The sequence below is a fragment of the Onychostruthus taczanowskii genome, unplaced genomic scaffold (genome assembly GCF_017590055.1).
Source record: "Onychostruthus taczanowskii isolate IOZ18803 unplaced genomic scaffold, ASM1759005v1 scaffold16, whole genome shotgun sequence".
In the NCBI taxonomy this organism is placed as follows: domain Eukaryota; kingdom Metazoa; phylum Chordata; class Aves; order Passeriformes; family Passeridae; genus Onychostruthus; species Onychostruthus taczanowskii.
Window position 1 is genome coordinate 7,800,649 of NW_024498795.1, and position 26,000 is coordinate 7,826,648.

Sequence of the window (26,000 nt, forward strand, 5' to 3'; positions counted from 1 at the left end):
AAACAAGTCAGGTTGAGCTGAGCCTTTTAGAAATGCCACAAGGCTGAGGGAGTGGATCTGGAGCATTTATGCCTTGCCAGGGTAGGATCAGGTCCCCCACAGCTTCTTGTGGCTGGGAATGTCTGGGCTGTGTGGTATTCAGGGGGAAGGTCTCTTATAACCTTGCTAGGGAGACACCTAAACAATTAGACAGATATTTTCTCCAGTTCATATGCAAGTATTTTAGAGACTGAGTGAGGAGCCAAGAATTAAAACTAAGTCACTCCTCTAGAGGTACCAAATGGACAGCAGTTGGGGCCTTAAATTACACATTTTGGCACAACAGAGTGCCATGGTCACAATCAAATGCCAGAAGCTTAAAAGAAAAAAAAATTGTACACATTTTCTCCAGATCTACATTTTCTACATCTAATCCTCTTAACTACTGCATTTTGTTAATAGTTTCTGAAAATTATTTGTGCACTGAAATGTTCAGTTTATCAGGCAAAAAATATTCATTTTGATACCTTGGAGGTGCCAGCCATTTTTCATAACATTGAAAACTACTGTGAGCTGTCCACCTGTGTTGACAAATACTTTCAGCTACACTGAAACTGCATATATTTTGGGGATAAATAGTTAGCTGAAAACTTTCTACTGAAATAGTGCCTCTGGTTCCCTCCCTTTGGGGAACCAGTTGGACACAAGCCAGGCAACAGGAGCTTGTTCTCCATTTGGCAAAGTTTTTAAAAACTAGGTTTGATCATGCACCCTCAGACTGAGGTACTGCAAGGTTCATTGCTGGTTGATCTGTTTGCAAGAGCCCAGGAGAGGATGATCTTCCACCTGCCTTTCACCCCAGACTGAGAGATGTCTGTTGGCTCCAGGGGTCCTGTCCTTGTCACCATTTTTGCTGATGGCCTCACCAGGGTAAGACTGCATCAGTCACTTCATGTTTGTCTTCTCAAGGCTTATTGCCTGGGGTGGCCTTGGCCCCAGAGAGCCTCCAGCTTCTTACAGGAGTGCCTTGTGCAGCCAGCACCTCTGCATGTATTTTTTAATGACTGCTGGAATATAAATCAAAAAGAGTGGATGACAGGCTTTGTCTTTTTCCCTTTTCCAAATGGACACTCAAAGTCTTCTGCTGTTTCCGTACAATGTGTACATTCCTCTGCCTCATGCCCAACCAACAAAGTTGCTGATTGTCATGTCGCTGCCCAGTCACGCTCCTGCCAAGCCTCCCTGCATTTTGTCGTGTTTCCTGTTCTGTTTCTGTGTCAATGAAGTGCCTGCTGCTTGTTCCAGTGCCAACCGAGCTGTCTAAATTCATCAACTCTGTTTCTAGTTGCTCCAATTTATAGGTGCTTTCCCCACATCTACACTTAGAGTTGCCATTTCCAGACCCAACTAAGTAAACCTTCAGTTTAATATCATCCTCTAAATATATTACCATGTCAAAGAAAATTTTAATGCCTCATATGGGTGATTTTTTTTTTTTCTATCTGAGCCCCATGCAGCACTGGGCTGCTTTTATATTTTCTCATCCTTGTTTGTTGATACAATGAACAGAATATCATAGACAGGACTGGGTGGTGAAATATCTGCTTGCAAAGCAGAGTGTTGATAGGCAGCAAGGTCTGTCTCTCATGGTTTATCTCACTCTGGCAGAAATGGTTTTGATCTGAAGTGGATAAAGCTTGGATGTAGCTTGAGAACAGGATATGTTAGTTCTCATTAAAACCCCAGCACTGATGGTGCAATACCATCTAAGGTACCCCAAATCTAAAAGCCTGATCATCCTGCTCCCTCTTCTGCCTCAAGAGCATCTTTCTCTGCAGTGTATTTTTTTTTTCACTCCAGGCTGGCAATGTAGGTCAGAGAGAGCTCTGTGGCTTTTAAATTCATATGGCAAGATTACTCTGTAAATCGGACTATGTTGACAGTAGAGCTTTTTCAGCTGAAAATAAACAAACTGTTTATGGGGGGGTTTTTTGTTGATATATGCCAAGGACTATTTATATCTCAGGTAGTGATTGGTTCCCCTTGCTATGTTGGTACTAGGCTTTTGCACAGTTAGTTGGCACGTGAGATGAGGAGAGATGAGTGTTTGCTGAGTTTATCCAAGTATAGGTAGAATAAGGAAAATATTTATAGCCACCACTGGAAAGCTTCAGCTGCTGCATGAATCTCAAGAGACCTGCCTGAGTTACTGCAGAGTGTCTTGCAGGGCGTGGTAGGGCAATCAGGAGGCATTAAGCCAATGGATCAGCTGCATGTCTAGCTAAAATCCAAGCCCAAAGAGTCTGTGCTCTCAAGAAAGCTGAGTGGGGAGGGTTACTTTCTCTGCTGAAAGGCCTTTATAAATGGAATGCTGTTTATTATTTTATGTCATGATATAGCAAATGTGTAAAGCTAATAAATGTGCTGAGAACAGAACTTCTTCTAATTGAGAAATTGTGTCCACTGTTTTTATATTCGTTTATGGGAGGGTAGTGCTCGTAAGCTGGTAGCAGACCTCAGTTTATGCAGTATGCATTCTGTTGATTCACTTGGGAAGCATTTGATAATCATCACATTTGACAGGTATTTCTGCAGCCATTGTGCACGTGCAGACATGGCTCTCACACTTCCACGTCCAAAACCACGCTCCAGAGTGTTTATTTTTTATCGAGTGCCCCTAGCATGTTGCATTGTCATGAACGGAGTGCTCACTCTTTTCCCAAGGATACAAACTGTGTGGTGCACCCATCAGGACGCTTAGAGCTTGTGTGGTGCCAGGGCTGGTGTGATCTCTGCTGCTGATGTAGAAGGCAAAAACCCTAATTTGGTTTGATGCCAGAATCGGGACTAGGTCACCAATCTTCTTACTGGGATTTAGCAGTCCTCTGGGTTTTTTTAGATTAGTGCTGGCTGTTTAGGATTGCCAGCTCAAATGGCATTAAAGAAGGTTGCCCCTGATAAAAACTATGTCATATTATACAATGTCATTGACATTTGCTGCAGGTATCTAACTATAGCATAGACGGTGTTATGTATTTGTTGATCTAAATGCTTGGTTAGCGGTCAACAGAAAAGGTTATTTTCAGGAATGGTAATACATTTCAATATGATGTATTACAGTAAATATCAGTAAGATGCTACATTATAGTACTACCATCATGGGGGCAAAAAAGTGATCAGTCATCACTGTTTGTTAAAATACCTTCTCATCTACTCTGTTTCCTTATGGGGCATTCATTTATATGTGCAGAGCAGTATAAGATAGTGTTCTAAATTAAAAGGCAGAGACAGATATGCAAAATATTATTGCAGGTTTTATTTCAAACTATTATTCTATATCAGTCACCTACTGGGATGTTTTATGAAGGCTCACACATAAAGAAGTTAATAAAGAAATAGAACAGTTGAAGAGCTTACATTGATATGCAGCTTTCAGGAAAAGGATTTCTGTACATGAAGTAGCTTAATAAAGAAGAAAGTCTTTTTAATTTAGCTTTTATTCATAAAAATATTTTTGAAATTGCCTAATTCTTAGTTCTCCCCACCTTTGGCTAAATGTTTTATTAAGTAGATATTATCTGGAGTTTTGACTTGGGACATTGCCAAATACAGTTTACCATTGAAGCATGGAAAACTTTTGAGAACTAAAAACTGAATGTATTTTGCTTTGAACGTTTTCTTTTCTTTGAGTGTATCTTTTTTCTTTTTGCATCCTGAAAGGCTGGCAAAAATATCTTGTTCAATATCTCTATTCTTGCTGGCCAGCTGCTCACAAACTGGATGAAAGGGTTCTGTCCATCCTAGGGATACATTAATGAAAATTTATTATTAACTATTATGTGTTCTATTTTGAGCATTTATGTCTCCTCCTCATCCAGGGGATGGCGACAAAGATTCTCAGAGGGCTGGAGCACCTCTCCTGTATAGACAGGACTGAGAGGGTTGGGGTTGTTCAGCCTGGAAAAGAATCCACAGAAACCTTATTGTGGCCTTCCAGTAGTTAAAGGGGGCTTGCAGAAAAGAGTGAAAGAGATGTTTTACTCAGAGAGATAGTGATAGGACAAAGGGGAACTGTTTTAAAGTAAAACCGGGAGTACTGAAATTGTACGTTGAGAGGAAATTCTTTACTGTGAGGGGGCTGAGACACTGCTTGCCCAGAGTACTTGTGGATTCCCCATCCCTGGAAGTGTTCAAGGCCAGGCTGGATGGGACTTCGAGCAATCTGCTTTAGTGAAAGTTGTCCCTGCTTACGGCGGGGGGGTAGAACTAGATGATCTTTAAGGGTACTTCCAACCCAAGCCATTGGTTTTTAATAGTTTGCATATGCAAATTTTTTTTCTGCAAGAAACCAAGTAGTTGGAATAAAAAGTCAATATGAGTTAATTTCCTTTATTTTTAAGCTTTTTCTTTTTGTTGGTCTGTGTGGAAGAGGGAGGAGCAGGGCATTTGTTGTTTGCTTTGTCAATGTATATCCTACCTTTGTCTTTCATGTACACTGTTGCATTGCTAACTTTGGCAAAGGTTTTTCTCCCTAGGAGAAATAACTCGAAAGTCTTTTGTGGAATGCCTAGAACATGACTCGCAACACACTGAACTTTCAGATGAATTAACTGTTCTTGATGCTTCTGGAACTGCCAGTGCCATTTTCAGCAAACATGGCAGGGGATTTAGAGACCTAAATTCCAGTGGTTAAGTCATGTTATGCTCCCAGATGCTTTTATCCTACACATTACACATGTGACATTTACTTTAGTAAACCAGAGGAAAACTTGCTGATTTTCAGCCAGTTAAGACTCAAGGAAGATTCTTTATCCTGTTTTTCTTTCTGGATTCTCCTCACTTAGCTTCCTGCTGGGAACTTCAGTTGAGAAACAAGAGATTTGAAGAAATTCAGAGGTTGTTTTCTCTCCTGTCACCTTTCTGCTTCATTTTCTTTTCCCTGTGGAGAGAAACTGTGGAGAAGTATAAACAGGAAAAGAGTAAATCCTTTGAAAATGCAAATTTCAAATGTGTAGCAGTGAAATGAAGTTAAACTTCCTTGGTATGATTTTTTCCACTTATCTTCCTGGAGAAAAATTGCTATTTCTTTCTGCTGGCTTCAATCAAGACATGTTCAAAAAACATGTCCTCCATGTTTGGAAATTTTCTGGCCTAAAGTGCAATGATCAGCTTCTAGAATGTTGATTATTATTTCATTCATGGATAAAAATGTGCTCCTTACCAGATCAACTCTGTGAGTTTAGTGCTACCAGCTTATGAGCACTACTTGCCGATAAATGAATATAGAAACAGTGGATGCAATTTCTCAATTAGAAGTTCTGATTCAATTTCTGTAGATGGAGAAGCAACATGATGTGGCCACATGCTTCTCTACATTTGGAACTACAATGAACATCCACTTACAAATTCACATCTGTTTGTATGTACATATTGTATGCATCAAATTATATACATACTTGCCTATGCATATTAATTTATGTGATGTTCATATCCCTCTCCCAGAAATGGGATTGTTGATAAAAAAGTGATCTTGTGGGCTTGGTCATTTTAGCTTGCAAGTAGTGAGTATTTGAAGAAGTATTGGGGGTTTTTTTTCTGGGATTTGGCATATATTTTGTGTAAATGGTGTAGTTCATGAGGAAAGAATGAGAAATTGTGTTGTCAGGAGGCTGGAATTCAGTAACTCAGAGACTCCACTGGGGGAATTTTGTTAAGAGAGTGCTCTCTGTGGTGAGTACAAAGAATTCCCAACAATCAGTTAATCATTTTCATTTGTTTGTGTTGCAAGAATGTTGCAGGAGAGGCTGCAACATGGGGATGGAGAAGCATCCCCTTGTTTATGCTTCTTATTTGTTGCTATATACATTTTGGTATATGGTGTTTTACTTGTGTTTGCATATAGGAGACTACCCTGCAGCCTGTGCAGTGTAGAAAATGAAAGTATCTAGCAAATTAAATTGCAAAAAGTAATTAAATTGTAACAGTAAAATGAAATAAAATCAGTTGTCTGCACACAGTTGGAATCTTTTTCATCAAAAAAAACATTGAAACATTACAAAGGAAAAAAAATTAGCTAATTCTTTCCCACCAGAAGGAAGAGGGGAAAAGGAAGAGGTCAGTCCAGCCACATGCCAAAATACATTACAGCATGCAAGGCTAGAGCCAGCCCACACATTTATACAGTGCATTGTTGAGATCCATTGGAAAGTGCAAATGCTAATTAGGAATGTGAACCAGATAACCTCAACATCAGTTTGAGTCCAATTATTCATACTGGGAATTCATGATACTGATCTGTTTGTCCTTATTCCAGCGATCCTGCCCAACTAGAGTTATTACAGTAATTGTATGGAGTTGGATGCCAAGCTAGAGCTGGTGTGACATTGCTCACTGGCAGCTTGGCAGCTTTTCCCAGGAAAGCAGCAAGGTCATTTGCATATGTATTTGTGCAGAAAGTTACATGCAAACTCGTCCCTTTTAAAATCCAGTCCACAGCTGTGATACATTTTCATCTTGCTATGCTCCTTGACTGATCAGAAAGGGAAGTGAAGTTTCAGTTCATCGGGCTGTCCTGACCTTGTGGTTACTGTGCAGGGGAGTTGATGGTTATTGGTGGCAAAAATGAATCCTGTTATAGATGTTTGGCTGTAGAACTCTGTTCTCACTTTGTGTTTTCCCTAGCACTGCAAAATTTGGTTTGAATGTGATCTCTTGTAATTGATTCCATGCTGCAAGCAGCCCTTGCTCAGCATTCTGCACCCACATGAGACTGCAGCGTTGAATGCCAAAGCAGAACCACCCCAAAGTGTGTCACTTTGGAGGCTGCAATAGTTTTCATTTCTAGGAAGCAGAGAGGGCTGCTTGCTGCTCGTCAGCTCCTCATCCTGTTTCCCTCTCAGTGAGAGGGGGGTAATCTGCTAGTGAACAAAAATAGAGCCTTGAGAATAGACCAGCACTCTACCCTTTAATCAGACACTGAACCCCTTGTCACCTGGGGAAGCTCACAGGGACCCCAGTATCACGGCCGTGCTGGTTCAGAGGGACTGGAGAGGCCCCTGACATGAGCAGAGAAGTGCCAGGGCTGTGAGCAGGGTGTCAGGCCAGCTGTGACATTACCTGGCCAATGCCTTGAAACCCTCTGAGAACAGAGGCTCCTCAGCCATGTTGAGCTACCAGTCCCAGAATGGCATTGCCCCTCCAGTGGGAAATCTGTCAGATACAGGGTTGGATTCTATCTGAAAGGAGCCTGAGTACTGACAGGTCCTCAGTATGGACAACACTAGCTGGCATAGAGCTAGGAAAGATGGCTGGTCCTGTAGGTTGGAGGTTACCCAACAAATGAAAGTGGGTCATTCAGGTTAAGGGGCAATAGAAGAGGCTCAGGCTGCCTTATCAGGGTGGGTGCCAAAATGGCCTGCAGGAAGACTGCAAATGACTATGTTTCAGGGACAGGGCAGGTTTGCCAAACCAGGAGCCACAGCAGCTTGAAGACCTTTTGGAGAGGTGGTGCCTCCTGGCATGGGGCAGCCAAACCTACTGCCTTTCACAGAAATAGAATTTGTCTCTTGGAGGTGGCAGATCTGAAACCTGATAAGTTTTCTTCTGGCACAACTGGCTTCCAGTCTGGGACACACAATCCAGCACATAACATTTGAAATCTTCCTGATACTCTTCCCTATATTTTACTGACTCCCAAAGGAATTTTCTGGAGTCTTACTATAACCACCTGTAGGACAAGGAAGTTGGAATCATATATTTTTATTAAGTTGTTAGTTGCTCATTTTCTATGTAATTTTCCTCGTGGCTGAACATAGTATGATAACATATGGGTTTGGTAGCTGGGTTGTCACAATACAGGGTTTTTATTACTCAAGGGTCCTGATGGGAAAAAAGGTGAACAGAAGTCAGTGATGTTCCCTGGCAGCACAGAAGGTCAGTGCCATCCTGGGCAATGCTACCAGCAGGTTGAGGGAGATTATCCTTTCCCTTTTTGTCAGTCTTGCAGTGCTGAGTCTGATTCTGGGTTTCCCAGTACAAGGGAAACATGAACACGCTGGACAGAGTTCAGCAGAAGGCCACAGATATGAGGGAGGCCCTGGAGTATGTCTTTTACGAGGAAAGGCTGAGAGCTGGAGCTGATCAGCCTGGAGAAGAGAAGGCTCAGGGGGATCTTAGCAATGTGTATCAATATTTGATGGGAGGAGTGAGGAAGACAGAGCCAGAATGTGGTCGGGGGTACACATTTGCTACAACAAGAGACAAGGGGCACAAAGTGAAAGACAGGAATTTCCATTTAAACAGAAGAAAAAAAATATTCACTATGAGGGTGAATGCCCCACAGGCTATGGAGTCTCAATCCATGAAGATATTCAAAACCCGATGGGCATGATCCTGATCAATCTGCTTTAGGTGGTGCTTCTGGAGAAGAGAGGATGGACTACGCAGTCTCCGGAGGCGCCCTCCAGCCTCAGCCAATCCGTGGTTCTCTGATTACCATACAGCACATAGTTTGTGGTTCAAGTGATAACAAAGGCTTGCATTTTTTCACTTTGATGATGTTTGCTTATTATAAGTACTTTACAGCTTATGGGTTTAATCATAATAAAGGAAAACATTTTTATTGTTGTTCTGCATTAAGAAATACTGAATGTTGTACCCAAATGTTTGCCAATGAGAATAATTGACTTGATAATAATCTTGGTCTGGTGATCTTGTAAGGTGATGGGGGTATGATGGATGGGTATGGGCTGAAGAAGATCACGTGGAAAGATTTGAGCCTGGTGCAGAAACCCATTAGGAGTCAAGAGAGCCTTTTGTGACCTCTATCATCCCAAGAAGGGAGAAACTTAGCATCAAAGCTGAGGAGAAGCTGGTGAGAAGAGAGGCTGCTTCTCCTTATGTGTGAGAATTGCTGGCAGGCACTGGCTTGCCAAGTTTGCTGCTGCTGGCTCCTTTCACTGGGAACTTTACCAGGAGGCTGTTTATTCCCATTCCAGCTTCAAGAGAGAGCCCTGGCCTTTATAGACCTGCAGGGATGAGGCTATGAAAAAAATGTAATGTTTTTGCTCCCAGACCTTTTCTGTTCATTTATACTGTTTAATCTGTGTGTTGTATCCCTTCTGTTTACTTGATTTCCAGAGCTTAAGCAAAGCGTCTTTTTTCACATCTGCACATTTCCTTTCATCCCATTCATGCCTGAAAAATATTTAACAATATTTCTAGTGGATGCTCTTGCCAGATTTACCTTTCAGAATTTTTTTTTCATTTACAAAGTCAGTGTTTTATAGCACAAAGTTATTTTTTTATTTATTTTTTGATCCACATTTTTGGACTGCTGGGAATTGACTGGCATTTTTGGCATTGAGTTGTGATCCACAGTAACCAGCAGACTGTCAATCTTTCATCATCTTAGACTTGTCACTCCAACATAATATAAAATGAAGGTTTAGGATGGATTGAGGAGCTGTATGAATTTGTAAGTTGACCTTTCTCTCCTCCTCCCATTCTCTTCCTGCCAAAGCAATGATATCCTTGCCTTTCATGGCATAGTTATTTGGGCATGCAGTAAAATAAAAACAATAAAAAATAAAAAACAAGGGCAAAACAGGTCTGCTCAGTTGCTTTAATTATATATTTCTAATTGAACCTCCTTATTTTCCATTAATTTATGCAACAGCTTCCCTTCACTTTGTTTCTGTGCAATGATGCTTTAGAAGCAGTGTGCCTGCTCACAACACATGGATACCAAGTGGCACTGCTGCCTATGTGTAGGGGCATGGGGATTTCTCTTGCATTAGGAGGACAGCAGGGGTGACTCCATTTTAGGCTGCTCCAACTCCCCAGATGATCAGAGTCCTCTAAATCCTTCTGCCACAGGTCATCTCTGACCTGGGAACAGGCAGGTTGGGGGGCAGTGGTGAGGCTATGATGTGAGGCTCCTCCAACACTCATTGTGAATGTTTGGACACTAATGGCGGTTTCTGTAGGAGGAGAAGCGATCTTGATCAGGCTTTCCCTCAACCATCACCAGTTCTTACCTTGTGATGGTGAAGAGAAGACCCTGACCAGGAGGGGCTGTTAGTTACATTTTGATTTCTCATGTCCTCTTGCAGCACCAGCCGGGTTTTCCCCCATCGTGATGCAACAGGAATTTTGTGGAAAATTACTTCTGTGCAACTTAGGCATCTTCATACAGGAGGAGGAAGAGCAGGCTACATTGCCAAGAAAATTGTTCCAGATTGCCATAGATACTCTCACTTGCAATATGAAGCCAAACAAGAAATACTGAGCACTGGGGGTTTTCTGGGCATTTGTTTTTTATTACAGCACAGTCCTGCACAACTGTTTCCTGTAATTCCCTGTTAAAACACCGTACCTTGCAGCTGCTAGCTACTATTTCTCAAAACAGACATCTGTGTAGATCTCTGTAGCTATGGATTGGCCACATAAAACAGCTCCTGTGTTGGCCTTGAGTGACTCTTAAAATTAAGAGAGCACTGAAATGCCACAATTCAAATACATGTAAATGGTTCACTGATGCAACCAGTGTTTTTCAGAGCTGGTGCCCTCTAGAGCTAACCTGCTTGTTTTTCTCAATTCGGTATAACTACTTAGTTTGTTAACAAGTAGAAAAGCAAGACATTTGTCAAAATGCAGCATTGCTTGCTTACAGCAGAAATGTGACCATTTTGGCTTGAAGTTTCTGAGTTGGTTCCTCTCCACACACTAGTATTAAGATCTTTTCTATCTGCTTCTTTCTCTACAGAGAGCACCAAGTATAAAGCCACCAACCTCTTGTTACCTACTTTCAAGTTCAGGGCATGAAGAACTAACTAAACATTTGTTTGACATTATAAAGGAGCTGGGGCATATTTATGCTTCCTACTTACAGCGTGGAAAGCATGTGATACACAGAACAAGGCCCTAGAGCTGTTTGCTCAAATAATGCTGGAAGGCACAGTAAATGGAGTTACAGGAATACACTTGTAATGCACTTCTAGGCCTGGTTTTTCTTCCTCAGCTGGAGAACATTTTTTAGGCCACGCTTCAGTTTCTCCATTGATAAAATGTAAAGGATGTTTTCCAGTGTCCTTTCCAATATACCATTTGAATGCCAGTAAAAATACCAAATTTAACACAAATCAGATTACACTGCACAACTCCCTCCGTCACCTCTTGTGATGTTTTCACTGGGTGTTAGGCAGCAACCCTCAGTTCTTTCCTTTTTTTTCCTCTTGGCTTTCTTAGGACTTCTAAAATAGTTTGAGGCCAGCATTGAGCTCCATGGGTTTGTTGGCATAGCTGTGCCAGCTTGGATTTTGAACGGCTCTCTCCCAGCCAAGGCTGCTGGGCTGGCAGCGCAGTCCGAGTGCTACTCTGTTGGTAGAGACACATCAATTTGAAGGCGGCATTCTCTCCTCTTTTTTGTCAACTGCCTGCATTGCCTTTGAAGCAAGTTATGTGTTTCCAGTCTGCTTCTAGTCATGTGTGTGCTACAGATTTAAAAAAAAATGCTCCGCTGACATCAACTAAAATATTTATGTATGTGTGTGGTCAAAATAAAATGGGGAGATTTTTTCCTTTAGCTGAGTTGCACTTTGGGAAGCAGGCAGTGATGAAACACGGTGACAAATATGGCCCAAATAATTTTGAATTGTTTATCATAGTTAATGCATATCAAAGTTGGCATGTGTAGGTTATAAAGAGGATGTTTGGTTTTCTGGAGCATTATTTTCTCAATTTCACATACAACGCTGAGAAACAAGATGACCTGAATTTTTACTGTCCAATATGATGGATACTATGAAGCTTCTGCTAAGGGTTCTAGATGTTGACAGTGAGAGGTCTTCTCATCTGACATGCCAGCAGTAAAGAAGGTTAGTGGGGCACTGGAAAGCTGGTTTTTTACCCAGCTGCGTTCCCAGTCAGATTTCCCCCGTGATTTCCGTAGATGGCATAATCACATTTCCATGTGTATTGGACAAAAATGGGTCCTGAAATAAGTCCACACTGTTACCAAAGCAAAAAGTATGTCCATCTTTTGTTTTTTCTCCAGTGGATTGCCCCCCCAGTCACAACTCTGATAATCCATGACCGGGAATATTTTGTACTGCTATTTGTTGCTACTTGCACACAAAGAATTGCTTTGGTTTGTAGAGGTATGACCTCATCATGCTCTTGAAGTTGCAGTTTCTGAAAGACAGAAGAGATTTTCCTATTGGAAGTTGAAACATGACATATATGACTTATTTTTAGCTCTGCAAGAAGACTTGAGGTTTTAGGAAAAAAGGATGTTCCCCATTCAGCAGATTCTTATGAAGCTCCCGGTCAATAGGTTGGAAAGATGGATGCATTGACTAAAATCATTTTGAGGTTACTGGTTTGACAGAAAAGGTGTTATTTTAATGCTTATATTGCTTTATTTTGCAAACTTAAGTGTCTTTTTGTTTGTTTTCTGTTTGTTTCCCACAGAAACGTTCCAGAGGTCAAGTGCTATTTGACAAAGTGTGTGAGCATCTGAACCTTTTGGAAAAAGACTACTTTGGGCTAACATACAGAGACACAGAAAACCAAAAGGTAACCCACAAAAATGCAGGTGGCCTTTGCCATGTCAACATCAGAACTCCCTGAGACACTCCACAGACAGCTACAAACAATCCAGAAGTTGGTTTTGTCTTCCTTAGACACAGTTTGAGCAATTGTTTCTTTGTGACTCTACTTCTCAAGACCATCTCCTGTGTTTCCCTCGGTTCCCTCTCTTTCAGCAATTTATGACATAGAAGGTATTAATCATATAGCTGGTGCTCTTTCTAGTATGATTTATTCCTTTACTGTCAAGATGAAAGTCAAATTTACACTTACAGATACACTGCAAAACATATAATACTAAAATATGGCTTAATAATAGTGGTTTGGACACAAATAGGCAGGAGATGTCTGACTGTTCCTGCTAACTGCTAAGATAAGGGATGGCTCTTAGCCTTGACTTTATCTTAGCATTGTTGTTGATTTGACTAAAGACATTAGTCTTCAGAAGCAGTTGGTAACCACAGTGAATCACATTCTGCTTTCCTGCATTCCAGCTTCCATATGAAACAAGCTGTGCATTACAAGTGTTGAAGATGATCTAATGTGAAGGTGTTTGGGACATGGTACCATGAGAATATCAAAGGATCATTTAAAATATGTTGTGCTATTTTGGCATTTTAAGATAAATATTTTAACAGAAACCAATACAAAACCTCTTAGCTATATGCACAGCAGCTCAGCAGAGCTCACAGCTGAAGGTATTTTGTGCTTTGTGTGGCCTCAAAGGTCTTCCCTGATGGAGCTGGAGCTACTACTACTTTTTAGCTGTTTATGTCTTGTGGGAGCAATAGTTGTGTTTTCTATGCTTCCTTTTGTTTCAAATATATATGATATGAAAGAAATCGGTCTTTCTGTTTGTTTTTCCCCTTGCTTTACAGACTTCTTTGTTTCTAATTCAGAAAATCGCTTAAGCAGATACTTGGTCCATGCCAGCACAAGATCATGCCTAATCATGTGCTTAGTTTTGAGTTTTGAAAAAAGCTAGGCAGAAATCTAAGTGCATTTTCAGATAGGTATGCTTTCCTATGGGAAAGAGAAGCATGGATTCATTACTAACATGTGGTTTAGAAGCACTAAATATTTATAGGTCACCAGTTACTTTACAGACCTGAACAGTTAAAAGAACAACTGCCTGCCACCCATTTTATTGATCAATAACATGCATATTTTTAATGTCAAAGTACTTAGCAATTCATCTCCATCCTCTGGCACATAACTTCCAGCCAGACAACATACGTGCCCACATCCCATGTCATCTTTCTAAACAGAAACCCTAATGTGTCTTTAACTTCCTGGTGCATAATGTCCTCTTGTGCTCAGCAATAGCTGGAGATCTTCAGGCTCAGGTTTTGCACCACAGAGCAGGTTTGGACAGCTGCAAACTGGTTGTTTTTGTTGGGGAGGGATTGTTGTTCTGCTTGTTTGGTATTTCTTTAGTGTTTTATTGTCTCTCTGATACATTTGTTTATCTTTCTTTGGAGAAAGTGGAACTTTCCTGGGGAAAGTGAACTTTTTGTTCTGGGCTCTGACGCATTTTAAATATTAATTTGATTCTCTTAGAGGTCAAGACAGCAGAGGCACTGAGATCCCAAGCTGCTGTGTGCCTCCTCCAGAGGAATTTCATCTGCCTCTTGGCATGTATGGAGTACTAACACATTACTGGGATAATTCTCCACCTCCTCAGCAGGGGTTTTGTCTTGCATAGTCACTGGGCTCTGCATGGTGTGGATGCGGGCAGAGGTACTGTGGTTCTGCCTCTGATTTTCCCTGAAGAACCCCTCATGCCCATGGTGCATTGCAAACATCTCTACTCTGCACTTGCTTATCCTCTAGCAAGTCTTTTCAGCCTTTCCAGGATTGGAGGAAAAAAAAATCAATCAAAAACACCTCTTTATAACAAACTAGTAGAAATGCAGTTTTCCCTGAAGATACTCTGCAAAAAAAGATCTCTTTGGGTTCATTTTGCAATTCCCATTTTTTTATTATTTTATTTCAAATCATTCAGGCCCTCAAAGTCTGTGAAGGTTAATAAAAAATCCTGTTTCTACCAAGTGCCATGTCTTGAAAATTAGGGTTAGCCCTGCCTACTGCTTCTCCAAGGAGAAATGGGTGGAAGAGCTTCACATGTTCTAGCTTTGAGTCATAACACTGTTTTAAAAATAACGTTTATTGTGTTTTCTAATTCAAATTGAAAAAAGGAAACATTTTCTTTGCAGAATTGGTTGGACCCTGCCAAGGAAATCAAGAAGCAGATCCGAAGTAAGTTTGTTATCGTTGCCCCCTTCTACACGTCTCCCCATGGGGACAAAGCGTATTTCACAATCATCTTTTGTATCCTATCCCAAGTCTTTGGCAAAGGAATTATGTACATCCTTTATAGATTTTTTACGCTATGATGATGGTGAAGCATTACTGATGCTCGTAACACATGAACTTGCGTTGCTGAAAACAACTTGACATTTGCAGTGATGCAAAATCCTGAAGTTTGACATTAAGCAATGTAACCTTAGGGACTAGGCCATGTATTTGAATTATTTCTTGCATTACTGATATTTATATCTTATCCAGAAACACTGCTCATGCCCCATACTGAAATAATTCACTGACACAAAATAGTACTCTATCTAAAATACCTTTTCTTTCTTCATTTCAGAAGATTGATCTCTGTTCCAAAAATTACCATGAATTTTCTGATTCACATTAATCTTTTTAAAAGCTCAGTTGTTATAACTAGGCATCTAGTTATAAACTTATACTAAGTTTCTACTAAAAGCAAATATATATATTCTAAATCTCTATTTCTATTTCACTTTGTGGCTTCATATATTAGAAATTCAAAAACCACTCAAAGGAAAACCTTTTTGAGACTGCTGGGCTCAAAACTTGACTTGCATTTTTTTTACTTCCCCTCACTTTTAAAAATTGTCAAAATACTTATGTGTATGACTTTTGTGGGCAGAAAAGCCCCAGTAATTTTTTTTCTTTGCACATTTTGTAAATGACCTCTTCTAACACTTTTGCTTCCACAAACAAATGTATCTGGTAGTTCACATTAGTTGGGTAATGCCTGGCAAAAGAAATCCCTTCCCTCTCCAAGATTAAAAGGGTTAGTTTACAATGGTGGGAAAATTTCCTCACTTACTGTGAGGAATTTCCCCACTTACTGTGAGAAACTTCCCCTTTTCTCCAGTATTATTTTCATTACAAGTAAGTGATCTGCAAAACAAAGTAATGTACATTTGCCTTTCTAAAATCTCATAAAGGGATGGATCTGGAGAGGAAGGTGCTTTAGACCACGATGAGTCAGGTTACAGATGGTCAATGCAAGTACAGCAGCTCAGCTCCCCACCACATATTTGAAATGCATTTAATATGCACCCAAGCCATGAAATAGACAATGAAAGGTTGTGACAGTGGGAGATTAACCAGGGCAGAAGAGTCTCATCCTGGACTTGAGGCAGTGGACAGTTGTATTTGCAGAAAATGACAGTAATAATTTGCTTTCTGTGTACACTTCATCCCAGAAGTTTGGAATAGGCCAACAGTGGAAAAGTAGTGCTGTTACCCATAATGTTTTCCAAAACATGTATATATAGTCCTGCTAAACGCTGGCTGAGTTGTACAACATGCAGACCACACTGCTGGGAATTCATCCCAGTAGTTGAGAAAGGCCCTTGCTTCACATCCCGTTAGTTATAACCCACTAACTTCACAGAGTTAGGTTTTATTCCAATCCTGTAAATATGGGGTGAAGACTGCTTACTCCTCTGTCTTAACCATCTGTGCTATTATGATAGGCTTTATCATAGGTTTGATTTATTTTCGGTGCCAAGGAATAGATTTACAGGCCATGGTCCCTTCCATCTGTTGTGGAACCAGGTGTCGCCTCTGGCTGCATTCCCACCTTAGGAGTGGTCTTCTCTCTGATGGGACCATGCCCCATCCTCGCTGCCAGCCAAATCTTCCTTTCACCATCTTTTATGTCCCAAGATAATGGAAAAGTTCCTAGAATCAAGGATTCCATAAGTCTTGCCAAGAGCTGAACTCCTGATGGTGAACATCAAAACTCTTCTTGCACATTCATAGAATCATTGAATCGTTTGGATTGGTTGGGACCTTAAAGATCACCTAATTTCAACCCCTGCCATGGGCAGGGACACCTCCCACTAAACCAGGTTGCTCAAAGCCCCATCCAGCCTGGCCTTGAACATTAGAGATTAGATGTGTGGATAATCAAAGTGAATGGGACTTCCCATGGGATAAAATTTCCTTGTTGCTTGTAAGAACAGTGTGGTTTGGGGTTTTGTTATTGCTTTTCATTTGCGTTCAAGTCATGTGCTAGTGTAACCTGACCCTTTTTTTTCAGAATAGCTTCTAAATTTACCTTCCATGTTCAACTCTCTTTTTAAATCTTGAATTCTATCTTAAACCTATTTTTACAACACTTAAAACTAATACTCCAGAAATAATTTTGCTAACTCTTGAGATACAAACCAGTATCCATCCCATGGGTCTACTAAATTTAGTGAAATAATTAAATAAGAATTCCCCAGTGCTATGTACTTTTGCAGTCAAACTCTCTGTTTGTCCTTGCAGTTTTGTCTGCACAATAATTTATGTCTGCTGAAGAAAGGAGCTATGTGCTGAGGCAGCATTCTGAGAGGATGATGTGAGCTGATTTGGGCAGCTAGACCTCGGCACATCACCCTGCTCCAGATCCCATTCGTACTCTGGCTTGTGATGTTTCCTGTGCCTCTCTGCTTTGAGTTATTGGTTTTTAAAACTGTGTGGTGCTTACTTTCAATAAACCTTGTCCTCAGACTGAGGTGTTTTTTTTAGTATTAGTAATAAATTACTGCTCACTCAGAGTCCTCACTTCAGTGGAAATCCTGCTAAATAAGAAAAGAGCTGTAAAATCTGATCTGAACAGTATCTACTGTAATATCTTCAGTATGATGTGTGGGAAAAGTATTCTAAAACCTGTTCTTATTAATTGCTTGTCTGGGATATTTTTAAGTCTGCTGGTGATTGAATAGCATGAGCATCTCTGTTTGCATTTGCAGTGTACTTTCAGTCAATCTATGTTCTTTTCCAGGTGGTGCTTGGCAGTTTGCATTTAATGTGAAATTCTACCCTCCAGACCCTGCCCAGCTATCTGAGGACATTACCAGGTGTTTTAAACATTAAATACCTTTTTAGAAGTGGCTTAAAAGCTGTTCCTGGTAGCACTTACACTCTAATTATACAAGAAAATAAATGTTTTATATTCCAATTGTCTCTCTTTTTCATATGAACTTGTGGAAAATATGCAATACTTGGATAAAAAAGATAGTGTGAACAGTATCTATCCTCTGTGTTATGAAGAATTTTGTGTAGTTTAAGCCTAAACCCCAGATTTTTCAATATGTAAATTCCTTTGAGTTGATTTTAATATTCACAAAGGTGCCTGATGCTCATTTTTGCCAGTGGTAACAAGTTATTACTGTAAGTAAAATCATGACTGTGAAAGAAAAAGCAGTGAGATAATGTGGTTTCATGATCATACTGAATCCAAAACAGAGCAAGCACTGTATCAGCTACTTAGGGAAAAATGAACTCTTTCCCAGCTGAAGCCAGGATAGATGAGAATAAGCATGCATATGCAAATTTTGTATATCATTTGACAAAGTAAGCAATCGATGTGCATGGAATAGAGAATATGATGGTGATTAATAGCTGCTCCCTCCTCTCCAAGTTACTCAGCTCTGCTGATGCACCTCTACTCTTTGGTTTTGTATTCACATTGCAACCACAACAAAAAAAAAAACAAACAAACCTCACCTTACTTCCTCCTTGGAAGGAGGCACAAATGTTTTGATCCATCATGAGTTTTTGTGCCATCAGCAAACTGTTCCCCAGCCTGTTGCAACATTTGGCAGCCATTGAATATTTTTAACCTTCAGTGTTTTATGGACTATTTGTTGCTATTAAGGTAGCATGAAGCCTTTGGCCTTGATCAGGGTCCCCTGTGGTAGGTACTGTGCAGAAAGACAATGTGCCAAGAGTTCACAACTGAACAGAGGACTTCCAAAGGAAAGGATTGCTTTATTCCTCTTCAGACTCCTAAATTTCCCCTGGGAGCTCTACCTTTGCCACCAAACCAATGCTCTTCACTTTTTTTTCTGTTTTCATGTATCTGGTAAAACCTTCCACTGCATATTTCTGTGGTTTTAACAGCACTTACTGTTTAAATGTATTTTTGAGAAAGCAAAATATGTTGCTAAAGAGACAGCTTATGTTTTTTGAATGACTTGGGGTTCTATGAGAGTTTTAATTATTTTTTTCTCCTGAAAGAATTATCAGGTAGTTTTATATATAAGTGATTTATGATAGAAATCTGGTATGTTTAATGGGTATTTCTTCATCTAGGTCACTAAAGAAAGTAATAACTTTCTTTAGAGATCTCCATGCTGCTGTATAAATATAAGTTAGATGTTCCTACTCATAAATTAGGCAAGAGCTTGGGCTTTTGGGGGTTTAGGGATTGTTTTTACAAAACTATTATTACCCTTGTAAATGGCTGAAGATATCTGGACTTGGCTGTCTGCAAATGCAAATTGGAACCGAGACCTCTTTCAAGTGCTCGGGCGGCGCTTCTTTGGGGGCAGCGGTGGAGGAGCCCTGTCTGAGCTGCTCTGGTGCTCCCTTGCAGGTACTACCTCTGCCTGCAGCTGAGAGATGACATCGTTTCGGGTCGGCTGCCCTGCTCGTTCGTCACGCTGGCCCTGCTGGGCTCATACACCGTGCAGTCAGAGCTCGGCGACTACGACCCCGACGAGTACGGCAGCGACTACATCAGCGAATTCCGCTTTGCGCCAAACCACACTAAGGAGCTGGAGGACAAAGTGATCGAGCTGCACAAGAGCCACAGGTAAGCAGGGGGCATCAGTGTGAGATCTAGCCTGCTTCAGGTACCATCTTGGTGGATCAGGAGATGTTAAATTCTGCAGTGGTGTACTTAATATTTTTCTGGCAAGATTCCTCTGTGTGTCTTTGGATAGAGAAGAGCTTTGCAGCATGTGAGTTAACAGGGTCTGCACTAGAGTTGTGGCTGTGGTAGGTACCCAGCTGCATAAAGGGTATGACTATAGTTCTGACAGGCTGAAAATGTTTTCCAGCTGCTGGATTTTCTTTTGGATTTTGTTTCCTTAACATTTATGCTAGAACTGGTTACTTTTCCACAGGGGAATGACACCTGCAGAAGCTGAGATGCATTTCCTGGAGAATGCCAAAAAACTATCAATGTATGGAGTAGATCTCCATCATGCCAAGGTATGTCTTTTGGTTCTTTCACTGGCCATATGTCTCCTGTGCCATAGTACTTGTATCTGCATGGACTCCCTGATTTATTTTTTCTTGTATTTTTGAGACAGGAAATTTGTGGGATGAATGATGTGCCAACATGAGGAAAGGTGTTTCATGAAATAAGCAGAAATATATCTTGTAGCCATAGTATAACTTATCCTTATCAAAGATGTTGCACATCAACTTTCATGTTGATTAAACAATGCTATCCTTGAGGGAAATACTGAGTGGATGAGGTGATGAGGGAGGATTTTAGAAGCTGTCCAGACAGTGGTGAATTTTCTGTTCATTCAGCTACATTTTCCAGTTTAGTAAGGCCAACCATGCTATCTTATCTGGATAGCAGATCATTTTTATGCTGCAAAGGACTTCCAAGCAATTATTTACTTGTGCTGGAAACCTAATCAGATTGATGATAATGGGGAGAGAGCAGCTTGTCTCTTTCCTGAAGTGTGGTTGTTGTGGTTGACAGGGAGGGCAGTAATTCTCCTGGAAATATTCTCCCATGATCAAGTAGTTTCTCTAATCATCAGCAGGATAAGTTATGAATAAAACATGGGTCATTCTTATTGCGGCTGGAGAAAGTCACTTTTTTACCTTGTATTGGTTGACGGATTTTTTGTTTTAAGGTTTTTTTTCCAAATAAATAATTACTATTGTTTTCTTCACTCTTCAGAGTAAGACTAATGGATTTTAACATTTTTGAGGTTAGCAAGCATCCTTGGCAAATGAATATGGAACCAAAGAATTCTGCCCTGTGGAGGGAACTGCATTTTCTGTAAAGGTCAAATTATTGTGAGCCTGCTTTTTTGCTGCAGCAGCTCCTTTAAAGAATTGAGATAAATTTGCAGCTTGGATTTTGAAAGAGCCTGCAGCCATATCCCTGGGGCATTTCATAGGAGCTGTGCATGTGTGTTACAAAATTCAAGGCAATCTTTTGTGTTCTGTTAATTGCCTTCACTGAAAATGAAGAATCTGTGTACAGCTCAATGGGCAACTACCAGGAGGGATGCCACTGCCTTCCCTGTATCCTGCAGATACACACACTGTCTTGAGCCACATTTGGAGCAGAGAAAAATGGATTGGCAAATGTCACTTGATAGCTTTTTTCCCAATGCGAAGAAGTCCAAAAACCAGGAACTAAATGGATTACTATTTAAAATAAGTTACAGGCTTTGTTACTGAAAATTTTACATAACATAGCATTAAGGCCTACATATTTTTTTCAGAATATTGTAGAAAAGCTGTGAAGTTTAAGATGGGATATTATAAGATAAGCATTTTATTTATTCTTTCCTGAAAAAGTATTAGTATCCTGGTTTGCTCTTCTTTTTTTTTTTTTCATATCGAAAGACTCAGAGCAAGAGAAGTTAGTAGAAAAGCTAATCTCCAAACTGATGCTCTTTATTTTAAAAAGCTGCAGTCGTAACCAAGATGTGTCTGTCTGTGGGTTAGGGAACCCCACAGTCATCTTGAAACCTGAACTTGAAACCTGAAGGTGGGAAAGGTAGACTCTGTGTGAGAAGTCATGTTTAGTTTTAATTAGGTCTGCCCGTGAGATTTGATGATGTCAGGGTAGGGGAAAAGTATCTCTGTGCATTCTTTTGGAAGTCATGCCACAGCAAATGTCTCTATGTAAATGTCAATTCATTAAGGTTGTGCCAGTATTTTCAGTGTTGGACAGATGTTGGACTCACCAGCTGGGATTATCAAATGCAAGGCTGTGATGAAAAATTTGTTCAAATAGACAGACTTGTCCTCTGAACTGTCACCATTCTGAGGAAGGCCACCCCATCTGTATGCAGAGCTAGAGGGATGTGCCTTGGATGTTACAGCTAACAGGTTCCTGTCCCATGTAACCACATGGCTCCTGAAAATAGCCAAATTCTTTTATTCAGGTTTCATTTTACTCTAGAAGTATCATACAGTCACTGACACCAACAAGTAACAGAAGTCTTGAATAAACTTGGATTTGTGGTCAAGATGGAGATAAGGGAAGAAGGTATTTCTCAACAATTTTTGAGAAAGTGTGTAAAAAGAAGAAGCCCCTTGCACATGCAGAAACGTGCTATTTATGAGCACACATGCATACAGACTTACATTTCAGACATTGACCAGGCGGTGTGATTACTGCAGTGAGACTTTTTTATTTTAGAGTGTGTTCAGTGTATTTAGATACTGCTCATTGCTTAGGAAAGTGAAACTGAAGTACACTGAAAAAAATTAGCTCTGTCTTTTCTTGTAGTGCCTGATGGTGATACCACACATGAGCTGTATTTAGAAAAAATCTATCTTTAAGTGGTGATACCATCATTGTTGGAACATATGTCCTCTGTTGGTGTGTTTTCTAACACTGAGGTGACTTCGTGGCACTATTTCTTATGTTGTGATTTTTAAACTTTTTTTTTTCATTTCAAGCTGTGCCATTGCTGTTTCATCATGACTGACCATGCATACCATTGTGTTGGTCTTGAAATGTAACCAGATTTTCACCAAGTGCCTAGTGGTGCCAAGTGGCTGGTTGGGAAAACCAGAGGAAAATTATGAATTCATTTCATGATTATCATAGGGTGACATCTTCATAGCTTCTGCAATCAGGTTTTTGTGACTTTAAGTTATTTAAAAACAATTGGTGAGGAACTCAGTACTTTAAAGTGGATTCTTCTTTTCTCTATCAGTACTAGTACTTTAGCTAAATGAAAAAAACTGTGATAGAAGATAGCGAAGATTGGTTTTAGACTACTTGAAGACTTTTAAAGGAAAGAAAAATCTATATTTCTTACTTAAAAAAACATATATTTAGGGGTATGTTCTGATAAGATTGTGGACAAATCTTTTGTAGTGCTATTGTGTCTGAGCTACAGCCTCCTGGCAAACATAGGTTATAGCACAGTCACAGTCACACACTTTTCAAAAATAATCCTTTCTGGTCCAAACGCCCAACTTTATGCCCACTGGGCATTTCAAAGTGAAAATACTGAGCAAAGGCACAAGAGAATTAAAGAAACTGGCAAACCTACTAAAGACAAAGTGAGCAAACTACAGAAGAAAAATTTATCTAAGGATTCACAAGTCTTAGTCATGGAGACGAGTGATACCAGGAGAAGTAAATTTGTATGCTGTCATACTTACTTTCAATCTGGTATTTATGCTAATAACACTTTTTATTATGCTAATAAAACTTTGCTATATGATTGATATATTTCTTTTAATGACATCTAAAATTTCCCTCCTCCTTTTGGAGTCTTTGTAAAATATAAGGAAACATTGGAAACCCTCAGTTTCCTTCACCCTGCCCAACCTTACTATTATTTGCATGAATGCATTCAGTGAGGAGGGTAATGCTCAGAAATCAGGTCACTACAGCTGATGCATTAAAAAGACGTAGCTCAGATAGAAACACGGGATACAGGAATCTGTAGTATTGTAGGACGCAAGGATAGAAATACTTAACAAAGTGTATTGCTTGCTATTCCAGGATTCCGAAGGAGTGGAAATCATGCTAGGAGTCTGTGCAAGTGGACTCTTAATATATCGAGACAGACTCAGAATAAATAGATTTGCCTGGCCAAAGGTTTTGAAAATTTCCTACAAGAGGAACAACTTCTACATCAAAATCCGACCAGGGGAGGTAAGGGCATCCTGGTTCTCTTAAGTGGATAAACCTCTTGAAAAACATACAAAATCAGTTTTTACTGATTTGTTGGTGTGTTTTGTCCTATAAGCTTTTAACACTCCTCTCCATTTATATTTCTAATTTATGCTGATTTTCTTAGGAAAGGTTAGGTACACACTTTCTTTAAGATACAGGTAAAAGAAATACCTTGGTATTTTTCTGTTTACATCCATGAACTAATGTAAGGAATAAATATGGCCATCTGCACATAAAAAGCTCATCCGTATTATGAATACTTTGGACATTTAAGTAATGTATTGCTTATTCATGGAGAGCTTGTTGTCCTCCCTCATGTTGTACATGCAACTGGCATTTATCTCGGGCACTAAGAGACGTAGACAGACCATACCAACCCTTATAAACATATCAGACCAGTATATTTACAGCGTTTTGGGTAGCCGCACACATTAGCCCTCCCAGACCCGCAGGAGCTCCTGTTCTGGCTCTGGAGAAGGGGATGTGAAACCTCGTACAGTGAGTGCCCTCTCGTGGCTCAGCCGGAGGCGAAGCAAATACTGACCTCATGGGCTGAGCATGCGCCCTCCCAGAAATCATGGATGTCATGGAAGGGTTTGGGTTGGAAGAGACCTGGAATGATCATCTAGTTCCAACCCCTCTGCTGTGGGCATGGACACCATCCACTAGACCAGGCTGTCCAAAGCTCCATCCAACCTCGCCTATAAGATGATAACTCTTGAGAAATTCAGGATCGTCGCAGGTGAAGGAGGATTTCCATTTTAAATGCTGGTACAATAATTGACCTGTGATAGATGAAATCCCTGTATCCATTTAGAGTGTAGAGCTGTATAGCAGGACAGAAATCACTTAGATGAGGACTGGCATTTTTCCCTTAATGCAGCCAATGACTGGGACTGACTTCATAACTGACCTGGAAAACTTGCTGGGGCTCCCCACCCCTGAGCCTGAGCCTTTTTTAGAATCCTAAACCAAAATCCACAAACCTACATCTCCTGCCCCTCAGCAGACACAGTTTTAGTAACCAAATTTCTACCCTTGAATTTGATTTTAAGAACCCAAACAAATAATTGTTGGCATTCCCAACGCCTGAACTGAAGCACTCCACCATTCCTACCCTTTGAGCTCTGCTGGTCTTGGTACTCAGTATCCTGTGAACAGGCCATAGTTCCATGTGTAAAATAATCAATGCAGCCTCTGTCCAAATTACATTTGATGATAATGTGATTCACTAACCCACATCATCTTTATTATTTTGTTGTTTCCTGCCTTATTTCCCTGTCAGCTTCCGTAGGGATTCAGACTTCCTTGCAAGTGCCTTTCTGTCTACCTTTCCCCCATCACAGCAACTCTGTTTTACCTACTGAGCTATCTGCATGTAGCCATCAACATGTTACAGCAGATATAGCTGGCACAGCTTCTGCATCTGAAATATATAAATTTGCAGCACAGTCCAAAGAGGTCTGGTTTTATCTCTGGACAACTCTTTTCAATTACCTGTCTTGCCTCATCCTCCTCAGATGAATTAGCTCCTGTGATTACTGTGATTTACTAACGGTACTGCTTTCTCTGTAAATATCTTAAATATCTCTGTAAATATCCTTAATCTAAGGCTGTGTGAGACCAAATCAGTCCCTAAGGACTATTGCTCACCTCCAGCTATTACCAGCCTTCCCACTGTAGTTCTAACTAGTGAAATTAAATCAACAGGGTAAAACACTTGAATAATGTTTTCTCAGAAGTCTCTGAAGTCTGATCTCTTTGTTACTGTAGGGTATAAAACATCACTGTCACCATAAGAAATCTCTTGCCCATTACTAGTGTTTTCCCCCAGAAATGATCCTCAAAGGTTGCCATATATTATCATTCACAGCTTCTTTCCCAGAATTCTTTCTGTAGAATACGGATATATGTGTTTATGTACATGAGCATATACATTCGCCCTTGCAATGAGGTGATACAGACAGAGGAAATGAAGATGAACCTGTGTACACTGTCTAAAAATAGATGCACAGCATCAAAAACATACTTATTCTTTTTTCCTACCTAGTTTGAGCAGTTTGAAAGCACTATTGGGTTTAAGTTGCCAAATCATCGTGCTGCAAAGCGCTTATGGAAAGTGTGTGTTGAACACCATACATTTTTCAGGTATGTGGATTTCTTTTCCTAAAGATGTGATGTAAAACGCAACAGAAAATATCAATTTTGTCAGCAGAGGTAAAACCCTTCAAACCAAATTGTCTTTTTGATCATGAGGTACCTCTGAGCAGATAAAGGAACATTATTGCTTTTTCAAAATTTGAGATGTTGCACCCAAATTATTCATACTGTTTCAGATAGATACTGCTTAAAATCACCATATGGTCCTAATTAATCATTTTGCTTTATCTGTGCCACAATATTATCAGCTGCTATAATTAAAGAGATTAAGGACTCT

The 26,000-nt window shown here is 40.2% G+C and overlaps 1 protein-coding gene across 2 annotated transcripts in view; it reads left to right on the top strand.

The window, feature by feature from the left end:
* EPB41L3 (erythrocyte membrane protein band 4.1 like 3) overlaps window positions 1–26,000 on the top strand; it is a 94,621-nt gene that overhangs the window by 42,111 nt on the left and 26,510 nt on the right. For both annotated transcript variants that reach the window (XM_041399283.1, XM_041399284.1), the window contains exons 4-10: window positions 12,451–12,555; window positions 14,784–14,826; window positions 17,663–17,738; window positions 19,259–19,477; window positions 19,791–19,878; window positions 23,390–23,542; window positions 25,614–25,711. In XM_041399283.1, the coding sequence (XP_041255217.1) occupies window positions 12,451–12,555; window positions 14,784–14,826; window positions 17,663–17,738; window positions 19,259–19,477; window positions 19,791–19,878; window positions 23,390–23,542; window positions 25,614–25,711 (782 nt within the window). The remainder of the gene's footprint in view (window positions 1–12,450; window positions 12,556–14,783; window positions 14,827–17,662; window positions 17,739–19,258; window positions 19,478–19,790; window positions 19,879–23,389; window positions 23,543–25,613; window positions 25,712–26,000) is intronic.